The 17,439-nt window shown below is 37.2% G+C and overlaps 2 protein-coding genes across 2 annotated transcripts; one reads left to right on the top strand and one right to left on the bottom strand.

Annotated features, from left to right (window-relative positions):
- Nucleotides 1–1,968: 1,968 nt before the first annotated feature.
- LOC128242221 (uncharacterized) lies at nt 1,969–8,089 on the bottom strand. The gene is made up of 5 exons (XM_052959307.1): nt 7,958–8,089; nt 6,891–7,654; nt 6,379–6,606; nt 4,939–5,440; nt 1,969–3,686 (listed from the first exon to the last, which is right to left on the bottom strand). Exons 2-5 carry the CDS (start codon nt 7,621–7,623, stop codon nt 2,978–2,980), a joined length of 2,172 nt encoding a protein of 723 aa, XP_052815267.1. The 5' UTR covers nt 7,624–7,654; nt 7,958–8,089; the 3' UTR covers nt 1,969–2,977.
- A 443-nt stretch (nt 8,090–8,532) lies between these two features.
- On the top strand, nt 8,533–16,869 carry LOC128242572 (transmembrane protein 231-like). Its single transcript, XM_052959776.1, has 5 exons — nt 8,533–8,689; nt 10,421–10,587; nt 12,711–12,839; nt 14,018–14,161; nt 14,593–16,869. The coding sequence occupies exons 1-5, from the start codon at nt 8,551–8,553 to the stop codon at nt 14,947–14,949; spliced, it is 936 nt and encodes a 311-aa protein (XP_052815736.1). The 5' UTR covers nt 8,533–8,550; the 3' UTR covers nt 14,950–16,869.
- Nucleotides 16,870–17,439: the final 570 nt, after the last annotated feature.

Genomic DNA, 17,439 nt, shown 5'->3' with positions numbered 1-17,439 from the left:
GTTTTAGATTAGTACAGTATTATTTTTGTAGTTTTATGATCAAAGAGTGACTTTTAATGGTTCTCATGTAAAATAATGGGGTAAAGTTCTGTATTGAAGTATGACTAAAGTACATCCCATACGTGTAGCAAAAAGTTAATGCTTCAAGAGTTCCAATTGAATGATACTGTTCTCACATTTAAGGAACACCGCTGGTCCACTTTTGGTCGTTTATTTTTACATATTAAATATTTTAAAATTTCATACAATCTTTATCATTCATGATAAAGATTGTATGAAATTTTATAATATTTAATATGTAAAAATATGCTACTAAAAGTGGATTATTTGTTTATCATGTGTATCATAGAGTACTAAAACACATGTTTTATGACTATCAGTCCAAGAGATCACCCTAGGGACCAATAGCTCGAATCAGGTAGCTCCACTTGCCAAAAAAAACAGTCCAAATACCAAGTAACTGTGGCTGCTTGGTCGTATCCCGCCTGTAACTCAACCTCGTGAACAATTTTGATATAAATATATCACTCAAATCTTCATGAACTAGCCTGTGACACTCAAATATTCATGAACTAGCCGGTGACACTCAAATATTTATGACCTAGCCTGTGACACTCAAATATTCATGAACTAGCATGTGACACTCAAATATTCATGAACTAGCCTGTGACACTCAAATATTCATGAACTAGCCTGTGACACTCAAATATTTATGACCTAGCCTGTGACACTCAAATATTCATGAACTAGCCGGTGACACTCAAATATTCATGAACTAGCCGGTGACACTCAAATATTCATGAACTAGCCTGTGACACTCAAATATTCATGAACTAGCTGGTGACACTCAAATCTTCATGAACTAGCCTGTGACACTCAAATATTCATGAACTAGCCGGTGACACTCAAATATTTATGACCTAGCCTGTGACACTCAAATCTTCATGAACTAGCCGGTGACACTCAAATCTTCATGAACTAGCCTGTGACACTCAAATATTCATGAACTAGCCTGTGACACTCAAATATTCATGAACTAGCCGGTGACACTCAAATCTTCATGAACTAGCCTGTGACACTCAAATATTCATGAACTAGCCGGTGACACTCAAATATTCATGACCTAGCCTGTGACACTCAAATCTTCATGAACTAGCCTGTGACACTCAAATATTCATGAATAGCCGATGACACTCAAATCTTCATGAACTAGCCTGTGACACTCAAATATTCATGAACTAGCCGGTGACACTCAAATATTCATGACCTAGCCTGTGACACTCAGATCTTCATGAACTAGCCTGTGACACTCAAATATTCATGAACTAGCCGGTGACACTCAAATCTTCATAAACTAGCCTATGACACTCAAATATTCATGAAATATACAGTGATATTCAAATCTTCATGAACTTGACTGTATACGGAAACAAGCTAATGCACTGATAACGTTTGCCGACATTTTACAATACCGACTACCTGGGGACACATCACATGACTGGTTCGAGCTGGAAGTCCTCATGAACTATAGACTGTGACACTCAAATCTTCATGAACTATAGACTGTGACACTCAAATCTTCATGAACTATAGACTGTGACACTCAAATATTCATGAAATACAGCGATATTCAAATCTTTATGAAATTGAATGTATCGGTCAAAAAATCAAGAGCTAGACTGTGTCAATCAAATATTAATTAAGTGAACTGTGTCACTCACTTGACATGGTGAGAATGTGCTGCTGTTAAAGATCTTGTTTAAAAACATCTATTTCTGATCTTGCTAATGCTCGATTCATAAACAGGACTTAAAACTCCCCCTTTTAACATGTCTTGTATGCAATACATAAAGCTGTTCAAAAATTAAAATGCATCATTATTTTAGAGCGAGTGGTTCTTTACTGTCATGTGTCCATAACGCTTCTTGTCGAATTGTCATTTTGTCATGTTAATAAAATAAATAAAAACACGTTTCATTTTGTTTTACTTTAAATATCATTTAGTGGTAGAACAAACAACATTACTTTGTAATGCAACAACAATGCTTGAAGGCATATCAAGCCCGTACCATGTAACTGTTTAAAATTGGCAAAAGGCCCTTAAATCTGACAATGGTATACACGAAAAATATATAACAGTTCATTGGAGTAACTGATTTGAGGTAAAGTCAGAAGTACCTTAATACCGTCCTCGGCATCCAACCTTATCATTCGGAGCTCCTCGGCCATTTTTATCGAAAACAACCTCGGATGTATGCCGGTACATCAGTTGAAGTAGTTCGTAATATTTTAAATTATTATTATTTTTTTTATTTATTATTCTAAATTATGTCATTAAATGAATGTAGTGTTTTTGAGTTGTATTGATTGACAGTGAAGTGTATTATTGCAAGCGAAATTACGATTCCAAAGAGTCATGTTAAGTCATAAAGTTTAACTGCTAAATACAACTACTACGCGATCTACTTGCAGCGGACTTAAAGGTGCCGCCTTTTGGGTATGTAAACCGTTCAAATACATCCGATGTTGTTTTCGATAAAAATGGCCGAGGAGTTCCGAATGACACGTTATGTGTTTCGGAAATGGCCGAGTAGTTAATCTCAGTTCTGCATGAGCTAATGAAATCGCCGCTTTCAGATTATTATAAGCAGGACATCAAATATCATGTCAAATTTGTTGTTGGCTCTTTACAAAGGAGATTTTTTCTTTTCTTTTTGTTATCAGCAAATATTGCTTTCGGAAAATGCTTATAAATATTCGAGCTTTACGATGTTATCCTAACCAATATGCACAGGGTATCATATATGTTACGACTACACTGGGTGCCGTGGATACCTGTTAAATACATAGTCATTTAATCATAGTGGAATTCAAGCATTTTTAAGTAATAGGTGAAGTCCGAATGTGTGTTTACGATCTTCAAATCGTTTACGATCTACAAATCTGTTGCAATATCAGTAATGCTGGCTATTGAGTTTTAGTTTTCCGTAATCCTCTTATGAACTGATGTGTGATCCAAGCTACATATGTCCTTGTGACCTCTCATCCAGGCTTTTTTCTGGCACGTGCCGGAACAATACCACGCCCTCTTACACCGGCTACATCCGGGTAACTTCTTACCGTCTGCTGCTGGAGCCTTACACTCTGTACACGTGCTGTTATCGTCGCCTTCAAATTGACAGCGCTTGCAGATGCACCAGAAACTGAACGATTTGTAAAGCCACGCCCGGCGCAACTTCCTTGGCATGGCGGTATCTATGTAGGTAGTGAATAACTCTTCCCCAGGTTTGATTGGTTGTCTGACGTGCACGTGCACAGCAGGCCTTCCCTGCGCAAACCCGTCTGTCACCTCGACGTTATTATTGCACGCGTGATTAAGACAAGCGTGCAAGGGAAACATGCCGGCAAACGACACCGTCGCATTTTTTGAATTTTCTTCTAAGAATTTTAACATGGCAAGGGTGCGAATATCTTCAGTTTCAGAAATGTTTTCGATAAAATCTGTCCCGGGACTTTTTGAAGCGGAGAACGCCTGAAGGTTGCACGTTGCCTGGTAATATCGGGCCTCAAACTCCGCCTCGCTGATTGGATAGCTGACTTCGCCGCATTCTGAAAACAAGCGGTTCATGAGATTGAACACTTCCGGCATCTTCTGGGTGGCAGATATCGTTCCAAACGAGATGAATCTTAAATAAACGTACATGTATATATATCAACGTTAAAATTAATACGAACTCTTTGCATATGGCAATACAATGGCATTCTGTTATAAAGCATGTATGCCGAGATGTAAATACTAATATTACTTGCTTTAAAAGGTGCACTTATGACTTGCAGGCGGCATTGAAGAATTAATGTCAGTACGTATACAAAACAATTTAAAGCTGCACTCTCACAGATTGAACGCTTTGACAACTTTTTTTTGTCTTGGAACGAGCCAATTTTTGCGAGAATGCATGGAAACCAGATATATAAGACTGCTGACAAAAATTTAGATCGCTGATATTTATATTTAAGTTCAAAAATTGATGATTTATGATTTTTTCTTAAACCGTTAGTAACGGTTTAAGCCATAAAACATTATTTTTCGAACGGAAATATGAAAATCTGCGATCTGACCTTTTGTCACCAGTCTTTTATCGCTGGTTTGCAGATATTTAATTTTGAAAAATTTGTTCTTTCCAAGACAAAAAATAAAAAAGTTGTAAAAAACAGTATATGTGTGAGAGTGCAGCTTTAAGGGGTAAATAAAATGTTGATGAAAGGAACACAATATAGGTTGATGCATTTTTTTATATTTGCTATATATTATTGTTGTATTATAGATTTATATTGTTTAACTCATATGACTATATAATCACCCCCCCCCTCCCCTCCCTCGAAAGTATATCGTTTGTGTTCAAATATTAGCGATAGCTTGGCGCTTTTAAAATTGCACTCTCACAGACTGAACTTTTGACAACTTTTTTTTATTTTTTCTCTTGGAATGAGCCAATTTTCGCGAAAATCCATGGAAACCAGTTATATAAGACTGCTGACAAAAATAAGATCGCAGCTTTTATATCTAAATTTAAAATGATGTTTGTTGCATTTTTCTTAAACCGTTAGTAACGGTTTTAGCTATAAAACATTAATTTTCGAACGGCAAAATGTAAATCTACTATCTGATTTACAGTTAGCAAACTTGAATCATTGGTTTGCAGATATTTATGCAAAAAATTGCTCTTTCCAAGACAAACAATGAAAAAAGTTGTAAAAATGATATATCTGTGAGAGTGCAGCTTAAAAATTCCTTATAAAGACTTTTTATAACTATTCATATATCATGTTTTTATCATTAAGTCAAATGAGTAACATATTATAATGCATTAAAATGCAGCAACCTATATTATTCACCTTAAAGGGTAAAAAATAATCCATCAACATAACACCACTCACTTCCTAAAGGGCATCTTCGCCCGAGCCCATATCTCCATGTCTGGTTTATCGACGCCCCTCTCCTTTATCAGCCGTTTCGCCTCGGCCACAATCATTGCCCAGATCTTCACAAGGACGATTGGGCTGTACTGCCCCACCCACAGGTCCTGCCACTTTCCCTTCTCGCTTTGACCTTGACCTTTGTTTTTTATGAGATCGTAGAGGTCATTTCCGGCCGGGTTGACGGATGGACAGACGATCTGGTGGTACCGACTCCACGCCTCCTCCCTACAGGACACTGTGCAGTAAATCTCCTTATCACACTTCCGACACGGGAAGCCTTTAACATTAGGCCAATGCTCGTCTGCAAAAGCGCGCAGCTCAGGCGGAAGTGTGTTGTACTTAGCACCGAAGAAGTCCTTCGCAGTGATCAGAGAAGCGCCGCAATTTGCGCACGCCGGAAGGTGGATACAACTTAGTAACTGGCCCACCACGACAGGGATGTCATCAAACGCAATCTCTCCTAGCAACAGAATACAATTATACCGTACAGAACATTAAAGTGACACTCTTATTCAAAATCTATTTATACCCATGTTAAAGAAACATAGCTTTTGAGTGATAAATCTTTAACTACTTCCTAATAACGCATTTTTGGAAAATATTAATTACTGACAGCAAGATTGTAACAGTGTATTAAATAGCTGAAAACGCAAAAATATTAAGTGATTGGTGAATGCTAAAATAATTACTTTGATTTTCTATCGTCTCATAAAGTAGAAATACCGTGTTTTATGCTCATTTCTTTCAAATTAAACTCGGTATCATTTATAAGAACCATTGTTTTCGACATTCATTCCATTTTGTATATAAAAGCATTTGTTTTAATTGCTGTACATTTTATTTGGGAGTAAGAGTGCATCTTTAAGTATTAACCTTGTGGCAATTCAATATTTCACTAAATATGCTTGTGTAGTTTCAACATTTGGTACTCGTCCGTTTCAATACTTACTTAGTATATTTTATTTCACGAATTACTAGGTTACTAAACATGAGCCAATGATAATGCTAGTCCAAAATGATTAAAGGCCTAGTTTACGGAATGTTTGGTATGATACTCCCCTGCTGTGCATTTCCTGCTAATTGCACTGGTGTCACAGTAGAGGCCATTTTCCTATGTAATCGTTTATATTGGATCAGGGCCATTTAGGGTCCATTTTTATAACTAAACCTCAGAAACTGCATAGGAGGATACTCAGATCGGAGATCTGATACGAGGGATCAAGGCAAGTAGATAAAGATCAGTACACCGAGGTTGTGTACTGTAAACAGATTGGGGACGGGGGGGGGGGGTCACTAACAAAAGGCTTAAACTAGGCCTTTAAGCAGCAAGAAATTAAGAAATGGAAAGGTGCTGGTGTATTCAGCTGTTCTTAACGAAATCACATTGCAATGATTTACCTGGTTCAAGGTTGTCTGTAGCAATCACAGCCCTGCCGTAATCAGTGAAGGCCACTTTAACGGGACATTCTTTGGTGAGCGGGCCGTATATTCGTTTGACGCGCACCTGCTGGAATAGTGTGGCGGAATCCAGGTCGGTATGCCGGTTTGCTTCTGGAACCATGGCCGTCGCCTTACGCAGCCAGAACTCCGCTAGCACTGGCAGGTCGAGTTTATTAAGGAGCTTACCTGAAAATAGAAACAAATATTAAAGCTGAACCATTCACCACTTCCATGCACTTACAAGTATTTTCACACCCCGACTTAAATCGCATACAACCATGAACGTTATTTTTTATTTTTATTTTGACTAGACCGTTATTTTATTCATGTTGTACTAATAATTGTAAACTAGGAAAAACTCATATATCTTCTATTATTGTTTTTTAAGAAAATCTGTGAAAAGTTGCAACCAAGACTCTGAGGTGTCACCACTGCAAAAGAAAGAAATCACGAGGTTCACAAGCGTTTACCTCCCAGTTTCCAGGCCTCAATAAAGCGGAAAGGTTTCGGAATCATGAATAGGTTTCGCAGCGCATGCGCAGTTTCGTCCAGATCCTCGAAAACAGTCGCACGCATGTGCAGCAAACGATAGTTGGTCGGGTCCTTTCCCAAGGCCACGTGGCAGCATTGCAGAGCCTCTTCGAGTCGTTTGTCCTTCTGTGCATTATACGCCATTACGCCGAACGAGGCCGCCTCTTTACGCCTGGATATTGTCACATCAGTAGGTTTTATTACGTCGTTGACGTCAATTTTGTATTTCTTCAGAAGAATGTCAGTTTCCAGCTTGAATAATTCATCATCACCTGGGTAAACATCCTGTGAGCAAAGTTCTACCGCTTTGTATTTCTTCTCTGGAATATGCTGTGCCCTCTCATCGTAATCAGTCACAATCTCATTTTGCAAAACTTTGAAATCCTCAATAATTGTTTTATTCTTACTGTCAAGCTCCAATCCCTCTTTGTAGTAATTGTAACTTTCTTCAAACCTTTTTAATTTCAGCGCCGCCTTTCCCGCAACAATGTAAGCTGGGACGGAAGTGGTGTCTAAAACAAGGGCGGCCTTGGCATCCTCGAGGGCGGGTCGCCACAGCTCCTTGTTCAGGAAGAGTTGCGCGCGCTCAATTAGGTTGCCAGAGCTCCGATCCTCTTCTAGGAGGGCCGAAAGAGCGACGATACGTTTGTCTTCTTCCAATATTTCCGGCATTGTTTTAAAGGTCCGGTAAGTGGCTCAGCGCCTAAGAAATAAAATGGACGAATACAGTAGCAGTTTAACTATCATAAGTACAGAAGTCATGAAATAGATTTATTTGTCGCTCTACGGCGTTCAACTAATTAACTGGTATACAGGTACTGCTTATAAGCATGGCAACATTCTACGAGTTCAGTTAACATGATGCAGTATCTGCCATGATCCGACATAATCCTGAATAATGACAGAAAAAGTGTAAGTTTAACATATCGTTTATCCTTTAAATTAGTTTATTCAGTACAATGACCTTAAATTAAGACAAAAAAGAATGTTTGTTCGTTACACATACCTCTTAATTATTCAAAACAATGTATCACGGGAGTATGATAGTTTTATCTCAGCTCCAAAATTCACACACCTCATCCAAGGTTATTCCGCCAGCATGTGTTAGCGATAATACAGATGGCCCTGGAAATACTCGCAGAATACCTATGTCGTTACCGTAGCAACGCTTTCAATGGTGCAACTGCTAGTTAAAACCATGTGTTTATCGCGTATCACATCGGCGTAGTCCCTCTGTGCAGAAATGACACATATGCAATGCATGTGATCGAAACGCTAAATGAAATTCTATTAATTATTTATGTCAAATACATTCAGTTAATGCTTACAATTTGGTCAAGGTTTATTCAGGTAAAGATGGTAAAATATTTTTTCGTATATTTACATATAAGTTTTTAACAATTTAAGGTATTTTTTTACTCTTTCTATATTCTTTACTTTTTCTCTTATTGTATATATACTTGTGAAAGTGAATAACAAGTGAATGTAGAAACAGACTATATCACATTCGACACTTTTTAAGAACTCGTCAAAACGTTCTTTCCATACGTTTTTCTTTGGGGTAAAAACAAAAACCGGAAGTGATCAATTTGTTTGAAGATGGCGGTCTTCGAAATCTTTTCGCATCCAGAGCTGAGAAGATACCGTACAACTGTTTGTTCTCGAGCTTCAATCATCCTCATATTCACATTGTTCCTGACATTTATTCCTCCACTTTTTATAGTATATAGAAGTTATGGTAAGTCTGCCTGTGTGAAGAAATATTTGTTTTAACAAATGTAAACATGTCAAATCTTGACATTTGCCCTGCATTACTTGAGTGGATGGGGTTAAAAAAGAAGTTTATTACCATTGTCCTCCGACAAGCATGACCATTTTGTTAAGAAATATGCTTTTAAAATATATGTTTTTAGTTCATCATTATTTTATACAAATGATTTTTTTTTTTTTAAAGTTGCACTCTCACAGATTGAACGTTTTGACAACTTTTTTTATTTTTTGTCTTTGAACGAGCCAATTTTGCAAAAGTCCTTGGAAACCAGTTATAATAGACTGCTGATTTTTTTTCATAAACCGTTAGTAACAGTTTAAGCCATAAAACATTAATTTTCGAACGGAAATATAAAAATCTACGATCTGATTTGTTGTCAGCAATCATATATCATTGGTTTGCAGATATTTACCCAAGAATTTGCTCTTTCCAATACAATAAATGATAAAGTTGTAAAAATGGTATATCTGTGAGAGTGCAGCTTTAATTACTGTGATCAAATTTAGGAATTAAAACAACAAGCTTGTAATCTTGAATTTTGAACAAGCCTGAGAAGAAATGAACAAGCACACACAAATTTTCCTTGAGAAGCTGAAAAACAACTTGCTATATCTAAAAGAAAACAAGTCAGATTTTCCCAACTATTTTGGGAAATGGCTACATCTGTATTATTAAAAAAGTAGGGAATTGCAGCATCAATGATGAAGTTACTTTCATAAAATAACACTTTCCAGTTAACTGTTGGTAAAATTTAAGATAATTGTAATAAATTTATGTGAGAAATGTATATATACCAATAAACATGTACTCATTTTAATGGTGGTTAAACAGAAATATGACTAATTTGAGAACCCCCAACTTAACACAAAAAATAAGTATGCAGTCAGGTGGTTCTCCAATCTTAATATAGTAAATTCAAAACCCAATCGTAACTTGTCGGCCTTTGCAATGATAATCTAAAAATAGAAGATTCAAAACCAAAGATTGTCAAATGAATCACGAAAATAACCAAGATAATTGCAATTATGGTCATTACATGGGAAAACATTCAAGTTTACAAATACGAAGTAAGCCTTTTTTTATTTATTGTGAAATCGAGAAAAAAGTTAAACAAATTTGAAAGGACAAGAAAATGGATACAATCAGAATTTTATTCTTTGCCATGTCCACAAGCTAGCTATAGTTGCTATATTGGTTTATGAAGAAGTCCTACAGGCATTTTACCAGTCACAGGCTTGTATGCTTGAGCTAGATTCAACCACTGTAATTAACTGATTAAAACAAGGCCTTGTTGAATGGATGCTGGAGGTCTCATATCACTTTTTGTTAAGAGTAATGCAATTAAACACTCCAAGCACAAAATGCTGTGAAACAGTGCTTTCACGGATCAATATTGTTCAACAAATTTCACAAGCTCCAATATGAGTTGCTAGTCTGAAGTTGCTCGAAAATTGATTAGGCCCTGTTAACTTGCATATTGGACCTGAATGAGTCAGAACTTTGACATTTTAATAACTGTGTGAAACAAGTTTCGTTTGAAATAGATTAAGCCGTTTATAGGATGTATTGACATGCTTAAAGTCATTGATTTGCGTGTTTATGCGATCAGTATCCTCCATGAAATCTGAACTGAAAACAATAAATATTTCTTAAACTACTCTCTGATCTAAATAAACATTCCATTATTTTATCTTTAAGGGTTTTGGAGGAAGACAGATACATATCGGGAGTACCCAGAGATCCACTTCAAGCATGAGTTGTTGATGGTTGCAGAGCTGGCAGGGGAGGGGAACTATGTCACATACAGCACATACCAGACTTACAACACACTACAGCAAGCAAGGCTCAGGATACCACTTATTACAGTTAGTTTTTTTCATCAGTATTGCTTTGGTTAAATTGCCTTGTGGTTCATTTTTCAAATCACTCAGACGAATTAAAAAATGCAAGGTAAAGGTAATACCAACAATCCAGATATATTCCTAGAACTTACCTTTGCATTTTTTTGTGTGCAACAGTACTAACACCTGTGAGTGGGGCTGTCATGGACAAGTGTTACAGTATGACAGTACTGACACCTGTGAGTGGGGCTGTCAGAGACAAGTGTTACAGTATGACAGTACTGACACCTGTGAGTGGGGCTGTCAGAGACAAGCATTACAGTGTGACAGTAGTAACACCTGTGAGTGGGGCTGTCAGAGACAAGCATTACAGTATGACAGTAGTAACACCTGTGAGTGGGGCTGTCAGAGACAAGCATTACAGTATGACAGTACTGACACCTGTGAGTGGGGCTGTCAGAGACAAGCATTACAGTATGACAGTAGTAACACCTGTGAGTGGGGCTGTCAGAGACAAGTGTTACAGTATGACAGTACTGACACCTGTGAGTGGGGCTGTCAGAGACAAGTGTTACAGTATGACAGTACTGACACCTGTGAGTGGGGCTGTCAGAGACAAGCATTACAGTGTGACAGTACTGACACCTGTGAGTGGGGCTGTCAGAGGCAAGTGTTACAGTATGACAGTACTGACACCTGTGAGTGGGGCTGTCAGAGACAAGTGCGACAGTGTAACAGTACTAACACCTGTGAGTGGGGCTGTCAGAGACAAGTGTTACAGTGTAACAGTACTAACACCTGTGAGTGGGGCTGTCAGAGACAAGTGTTACAGTGTAACAGTACTAACACCTGTGAGTGGGGCTGTCAGAGACAAGTGTTACAGTGTAACAGTACTAACACCTGTGAGTGGGGCTGTCAGAGACAAGTGCGACAGTGTAACAGTACTGACACCTGTGAGTTGGGCTGTCAGAGACAAGTGTTACAGTATGACAGTACTGACACCTGTGAGTGGGGCTGTCAGAGACAAGTGTTACAGTGTAACAGTACTAACACCTGTGAGTTGGGCTGTCAGAGACAAGTGTTACAGTGTTACAGTACTGACACCTGTGAGTGGGGCTGTCAGAGACAAGTGTTACAGTGTGACAGTACTGACACCTGTGAGTGAGGTTGTCAGAGACAAGTGTTACAGTGTTACAGTACTAACACCTGTGAGTGGGGCTGTCAGAGACAAGTGTTACAGTGTTACAGTACTAACTCCTGTGAGTGGGGCTGTCAGAGACAAGTGTTACAGTGTTACAGTACTGACACCTGTGAGTGGGGCTGTCAGAGACAAGTGTTACAGTGTTACAGTACTGACACCTGTGAGTGGGGCTGTCAGAGACAAGTGTTACAGTGTTACAGTACTGACACCTGTGAGTGGGGTTGTCAGAGACAAGTGCGACAGTGTAACAGTACTAACACCTGTGAGTGGGGCTGTCAGAGACAAGTGTTACAGTGTAACAGTACTAACACCTGTGAGTGGGGCTGTCAAGAGACAAGTGTTACAGTGTAACAGTACTAACACCTGTGAGTGGGGCTGTCAGAGACAAGTGCGACAGTGTAACAGTACTAACACCTGTGAGTTGGGCTGTCAGGGACAAGTGTTACAGTGTTACAGTACTGACACCTGTGAGTGGGGCTGTCAGAGACAAGTGTTACAGTGTTACAGTACTGACACCTGTGAGTGGGGTTGTCAGAGACAAGTGCGACAGTGTAACAGTACTAACACCTGTGAGTGGGGCTGTCAGAGACAAGTGTTACAGTGTAACAGTACTAACACCTGTGAGTTGGGCTGTCAGGGACAAGTGTTACAGTGTTACAGTACTGACACCTGTGAGTGGGGTTGTCAGAGACAAGTGCGACAGTGTAACAGTACTGCCACCTGTGCATGGGGCTGGCAAAGACAAGTGCGACAGTGTAACAGTATTGACACCTGTGCATGGGGTTTTATCTGCTTTACTGTTTAATTATCTTATATAAATAGTTAAAAAACTGTAAAGCATTATAGCATAGCACTTACTAGCAAACTACAAGTCAATGACATGTAACATGTATAGACAGTTTTTTTTTCAATAGTATGCATGTACTTAGTACTTGTATTTTTGCAGTCTCGTGAGGAGGATGTGAATGGTGATGGGAGACCGGATAATCTCCTGTTCAACCTTGAGCTGCCTCTAGATGACACAGAATCTGTGCTCGGGATAAGGCTCATACTCATATTTGACTACAAACTCTTTGTAAGTTGCATACTAATGGACAAGTGTATACATAAGTACATTGTATAATAGTGTTGTGCCGATGATCGATTATAATCGACAATTGATCGGAAAGGCCTTCGTTGGCGACGATCGATAGTGAAATTTGAACAATTGATTATAGAAACAAGGGACATAACTGCTTCCGACTAATTTTCTTTTCTGGTTAATGCTAGTTTATGTTGAGTTGTTAAGGTATTACAATGTTAAGTTATATAGTCACATTCTTATCAAGTCAGTATGTCACTTCAGTACCTTATTATAATTTTTCTTTGTAATTTAACTGCTAAAGGATTTGTCCTCAACTTCTTATGTTTGTGGTTAAAAGTGATTTTTAAAACATGTAACCGTTTACTTCTTACCTTGTAAGAATTTAGTTTTCTCATTTGTCTGAAAGAAAATGTTCCTGTAAAACATAAAGAATAATTAACTGCTTGTTGTGTTTGTTACTGACTGAGTATTTTTTTTATTTTACACATGTATACAATACTAAATGTAAGACAAAAAATAGAGCCTGTGGTCTCATGTTCTGTAATAGTAACTTGTAAACACTGAAAGATAGTTGCGTTCTGAATAATTAATGTTATTTATGCAATGAAATGTACAGACAATATTGTAAGGGAACATTGGTGCTTAAAACTGGTACATGTACTGTATCTTTATGCCTTAAATATGATGACCAAAGATAATTAAATAATAGTTAAATCGATTAATAATCGATCATTGATCAGTTTCATAAACCGATTATCGCTAGTAATTTTTCTGTCCGATTCCCAACACTATTTTATAATGTATTGTATACAAACATATGTATATTAATATCATATGATTTGAAAATTACTTAATAAGTTGAACAATACTTGATGTTCTTAATATTATTATTAATGTATTCTTTATAGTTGATAATTATAAAGCTAGTTAATAAAGTTCTTAACCATGTTACCATGATGAACCAATGATGGCTGAAAAATAAATTATTCAATCAGAAAGCTCTGATATACTTATAATATGCGAATGTTACAATCTTCATATTGCAGGTGTATTAAGGTGTCTGGTCATATATAATTTGAATATTTGTGGATTTAATTGTATTGTAGCAATCAGATTTTTTTCCCTACTACAGAAGAATTGCTGAGTGATTTTATAATTCGTTTTTTTAGCAATTCTCCACCCTAACAATGGAAGGGATGGTGTTCATCAACCATGACAACCCAAAGCCCGGAGCCAGGTACGATGTTGTCGGGGAACTCCGCTTCAACCAGAAGGAACCACTGTCCCACACCGGCACGGACCACAGATACAATGTAAGAATTGTTGTTCAATTTGTGTAGTTTTCCCCGTATAAAAGTAAGAATCAACTAGGTGCCAATGCAAGGATAACTCTACACTACATCTTGTTACTTGTGAATTATAAATTTGTTGTGATTATGTTTTGATGTTTAGATATAATATACTTGACATGTGTACATAATCCATGATAAAAAACAAAAAAAGAATTTTTGCATATCCACATATTATCACCCTAGTGCAAAAACTCAATAACTGCAATGTGAAATAGAAGCAGATACTGCATTGCTGCATTAAGGTAACACATATCAATGCCAAAAGACTTAATATCACTCCACAATGAACTTAGCTCAAGAAGTATTGCTGCTGATGGAAAGATTCCATTTTTCTATATTCATCAACAAAAGCATGTTTTTCATTCAAAATTTGAAAACCATTATTTTTCCAGAGCTCCGTTATTGACTCCACGAGCATCTATGCTGAAGATTTCCTTCTCCCAACCATATTCAAGAACTACGTCGCCAGAAACCTAACCACCTATCTTAATGCCCCCTACACAGTGTGGAGTACTGGCCGGGCGGCCGGTCAGCCATTTGTCCTCTCAGCCTCTATAGCGTACCCAGAGGAACTGTTCCATTACACGCCCGGGTTCTGGTACCTCATCAAGTGGGGCTGGGTGCAGTATGTGTCAGTGCTATTGCTGTTCTTGTTTGTGTTTGACAGAATCAAGATCTTTATCTACTCTAACCAGCTCGTGAATACGATAGTAGTGAAACCGTGGAAGCAGGAAATCAAGGGTAACTGATGATTTGTGCTCATAAGCTTTAGTACAACTATATTTAAATTATGGAACAGCGTCAGAGGAGATGCGATCTAAAATGTATAATGGTGTGGAGTAAAAAGAACTTTAACAAATTGAAATAAGACAGGGAGAGACAAGTAGAACATTTACATCCTAGCAGCATGACAGATTTTCAATGCTTATTTTATTTTGATATAACATGATATGCATGAACAATTGTACTGGAATGATGTAGACTTTCTAAGTTCTGTGATATGTGTAAGTGTATTTGATAGGTCATTGAAACAATATTTTGGTTAGTGCTAGATTTTTATGGGGCACTTTACATGATAACCTCCTTACGTTATGGTCACTGTGGTTGCACAGTGATATCTCAGTTGCATAAACTTCAAAATATATGACTGATGGACTAGATGTGAATAATAAAAAATATTATTATGTGGTTGGTGTCATATATTCTTATTTTATGTTAAGCAATTTAAATAATGATCATAAAAGGTATGTTAAAGGAAGAATGTTCCAAATAGAGGAGGTTCAGAGGAGAAACAATTTCATTCTTTAAGGAGCCGCCTTCAACTTAATCTGATATGTATTGTTACACGACTTATTCAGAAAATGAGCCAAAAATGTACCAACTTAATGTCATGGTGTTAAAACTAAGTATCGCAGTATGTGAAATCAGATAACAGCTGGAAATTTTTATTCGTACAGGGTTCGAATTTAACTTTGAGGAGCACTCGCAAAATTTCGCGAGTGCTTTTTGAGGCAACTCGCAAAATGAAAAATCAACTTGCAATTTTATTATTTGCTTTATCCCCTTATAATATTGTCTAATTAAAGTAGAAATTTACACTTAAGACATATTATGAATATTAAAAAGTATCAATCTTGAGTAACTCGGCTACTAGAACTTGTTGATGGCTTATTCTTTTTGGGGGGTTACTGAAAGACTCATCAGATGCTGGCCGCTTTTTGAAAACAAAGCTGTCCAATAATTTGACATTGTTCACTTTGTATATTTACCCTCACCATCGGGTAATACCCATTACGCAAGCACGCTACAGATTTAATTAAGTCTATAAGTATTAAAAACAATAACATTATAAATTTCAAATAAATAAAAGTAACAGCAAATGTAGCGCGTATGCTTTGGACCATGAAATATATCGATCGACGAAGTATATTCACTTTGACAGTTGGGTGGAAATATATTCAAAGGTTGATGGGGTTTTCATATAGTGCGCGAAAGCGCTAAATTTAGCAAATGATTGAGCTTGGTGATTACGTCATTTGTATTCACTTTGTATTATGCACGCCTCGGAGCATCCAAGAAAGATTCGAGATAAATATCGGCCTTTTCCGTATTTGTTCTTTATTTGAAAACTTACTAGAGCGTGACTCCGTACTGTCTTCTTTATACTGGTAGTGTAAACATGCCACTTATAGGCTGTTTACACCCGACTTTGTAGTGGAATTCATGTTTATTCCACTCTCCTTTTAACATTTTGTGGTCTAGAAAAAGCAACTCGCAGAATTTTGCGAGCTTGAATAAAAGTCACTCGCAATTTGCAAATGTCGCTTGCATTTTGCGAGTATGCGAGTCTAAATTCGATCCCTGTCGTATTTTAATTCTATGTTGTAGAACTTACCAGTTACAATTTCCATGCTTGTGGTGCATTGCCAAACAAACAGGTCTGACAGTAATGAAAGTAAATGCAAATATCAGTTATTTATTTCGTCCATTGTTTTTTTAAACTTATAATACATATGATTTAGAGACAGTTGTGTGTTACTAGTGTTAGTGATGTATATGTTGATTTGATACTGTATCATGTAAATAAGATATGTACTATTTATGCTCATTTTACATTATATGTAATGACTTTTATAGATATTTTGAAATAAAAATAATTTACATATGTATCATGACTATTTGCATTAATTGAAGGGACCTTGATGCTGTACAGCACACATTTTTGATAAACAATTATGCAGATTTAAATAATAATTTATGAATTTATGTATACCCCATAAATGGGGCGACATACCATTTTTCCTCGAGTTGTTTGTCTATCGTCAAAAAATCGTGTCCTCTACACATGAAGGATTTTGAAAAACACAAATGTTAACAACATTGAGACGATGTGCAGGGCATGATACAGCCTGTTCAGTTTATGGACAAGATTACATTTAAAGGTCATATGACTATATTTTTGTGTCCATATGTCTTCAACCCCTTGAAGGACTTTGACATAAACCAGCCACAAATGTTCACCATAGTGAGATGATGTGCAGAGTGCATGTTTGAACCAGGGGGGTTCAAGGTCAAGGTCAAGCATAGAGATAAAAGGTCATACAATGACTATTATTCTCATCAGCTCCATATTTCTTGAACACTTTTAAGTATTTTTATATAACTGGCCAAAAATGTTCACCATATTGAGACGATGTGTAGAGCGCATGTTACAACCAGCTTGGTTCAAGGTCACACTT

This window comes from Mya arenaria, chromosome 8 (genome assembly GCF_026914265.1).
Source record: "Mya arenaria isolate MELC-2E11 chromosome 8, ASM2691426v1".
NCBI classification, from domain to species: domain Eukaryota; kingdom Metazoa; phylum Mollusca; class Bivalvia; order Myida; family Myidae; genus Mya; species Mya arenaria.
Note: the sequence above shows the minus strand (reverse complement) of the source record. Positions and strands in the feature narration are given on the sequence as shown.

Bases quoted from the DNA above. Each gene is read 5' to 3' on its own strand.
- LOC128242221 (XM_052959307.1), bottom strand. From the start codon at position 7,623: ATGCCGGAAATATTGGAAGAAGACAAACGTATCGTCGCTCTTTCGGCC. The intron at 5,441-6,378 runs GTAAATCATTGC...TTCTGTTGCTAG, and splicing joins TACAGACAACCTTGAACCAG to GAGAGATTGCGTTTGATGAC. The intron at 3,687-4,938 runs GTGAGTGGTGTT...CGTTTATTTAAG, and splicing joins GCGAAGATGCCCTTTAGGAA to ATTCATCTCGTTTGGAACGA.
- LOC128242572 (XM_052959776.1), top strand. From the start codon at position 8,551: ATGGCGGTCTTCGAAATCTTTTCGCATCCAGAGCTGAGAAGATACCGT. The intron at 8,690-10,420 runs GTAAGTCTGCCT...TTTATCTTTAAG, and splicing joins TATAGTATATAGAAGTTATG to GGTTTTGGAGGAAGACAGAT. The intron at 10,588-12,710 runs GTTAGTTTTTTT...GTATTTTTGCAG, and splicing joins TCAGGATACCACTTATTACA to TCTCGTGAGGAGGATGTGAA.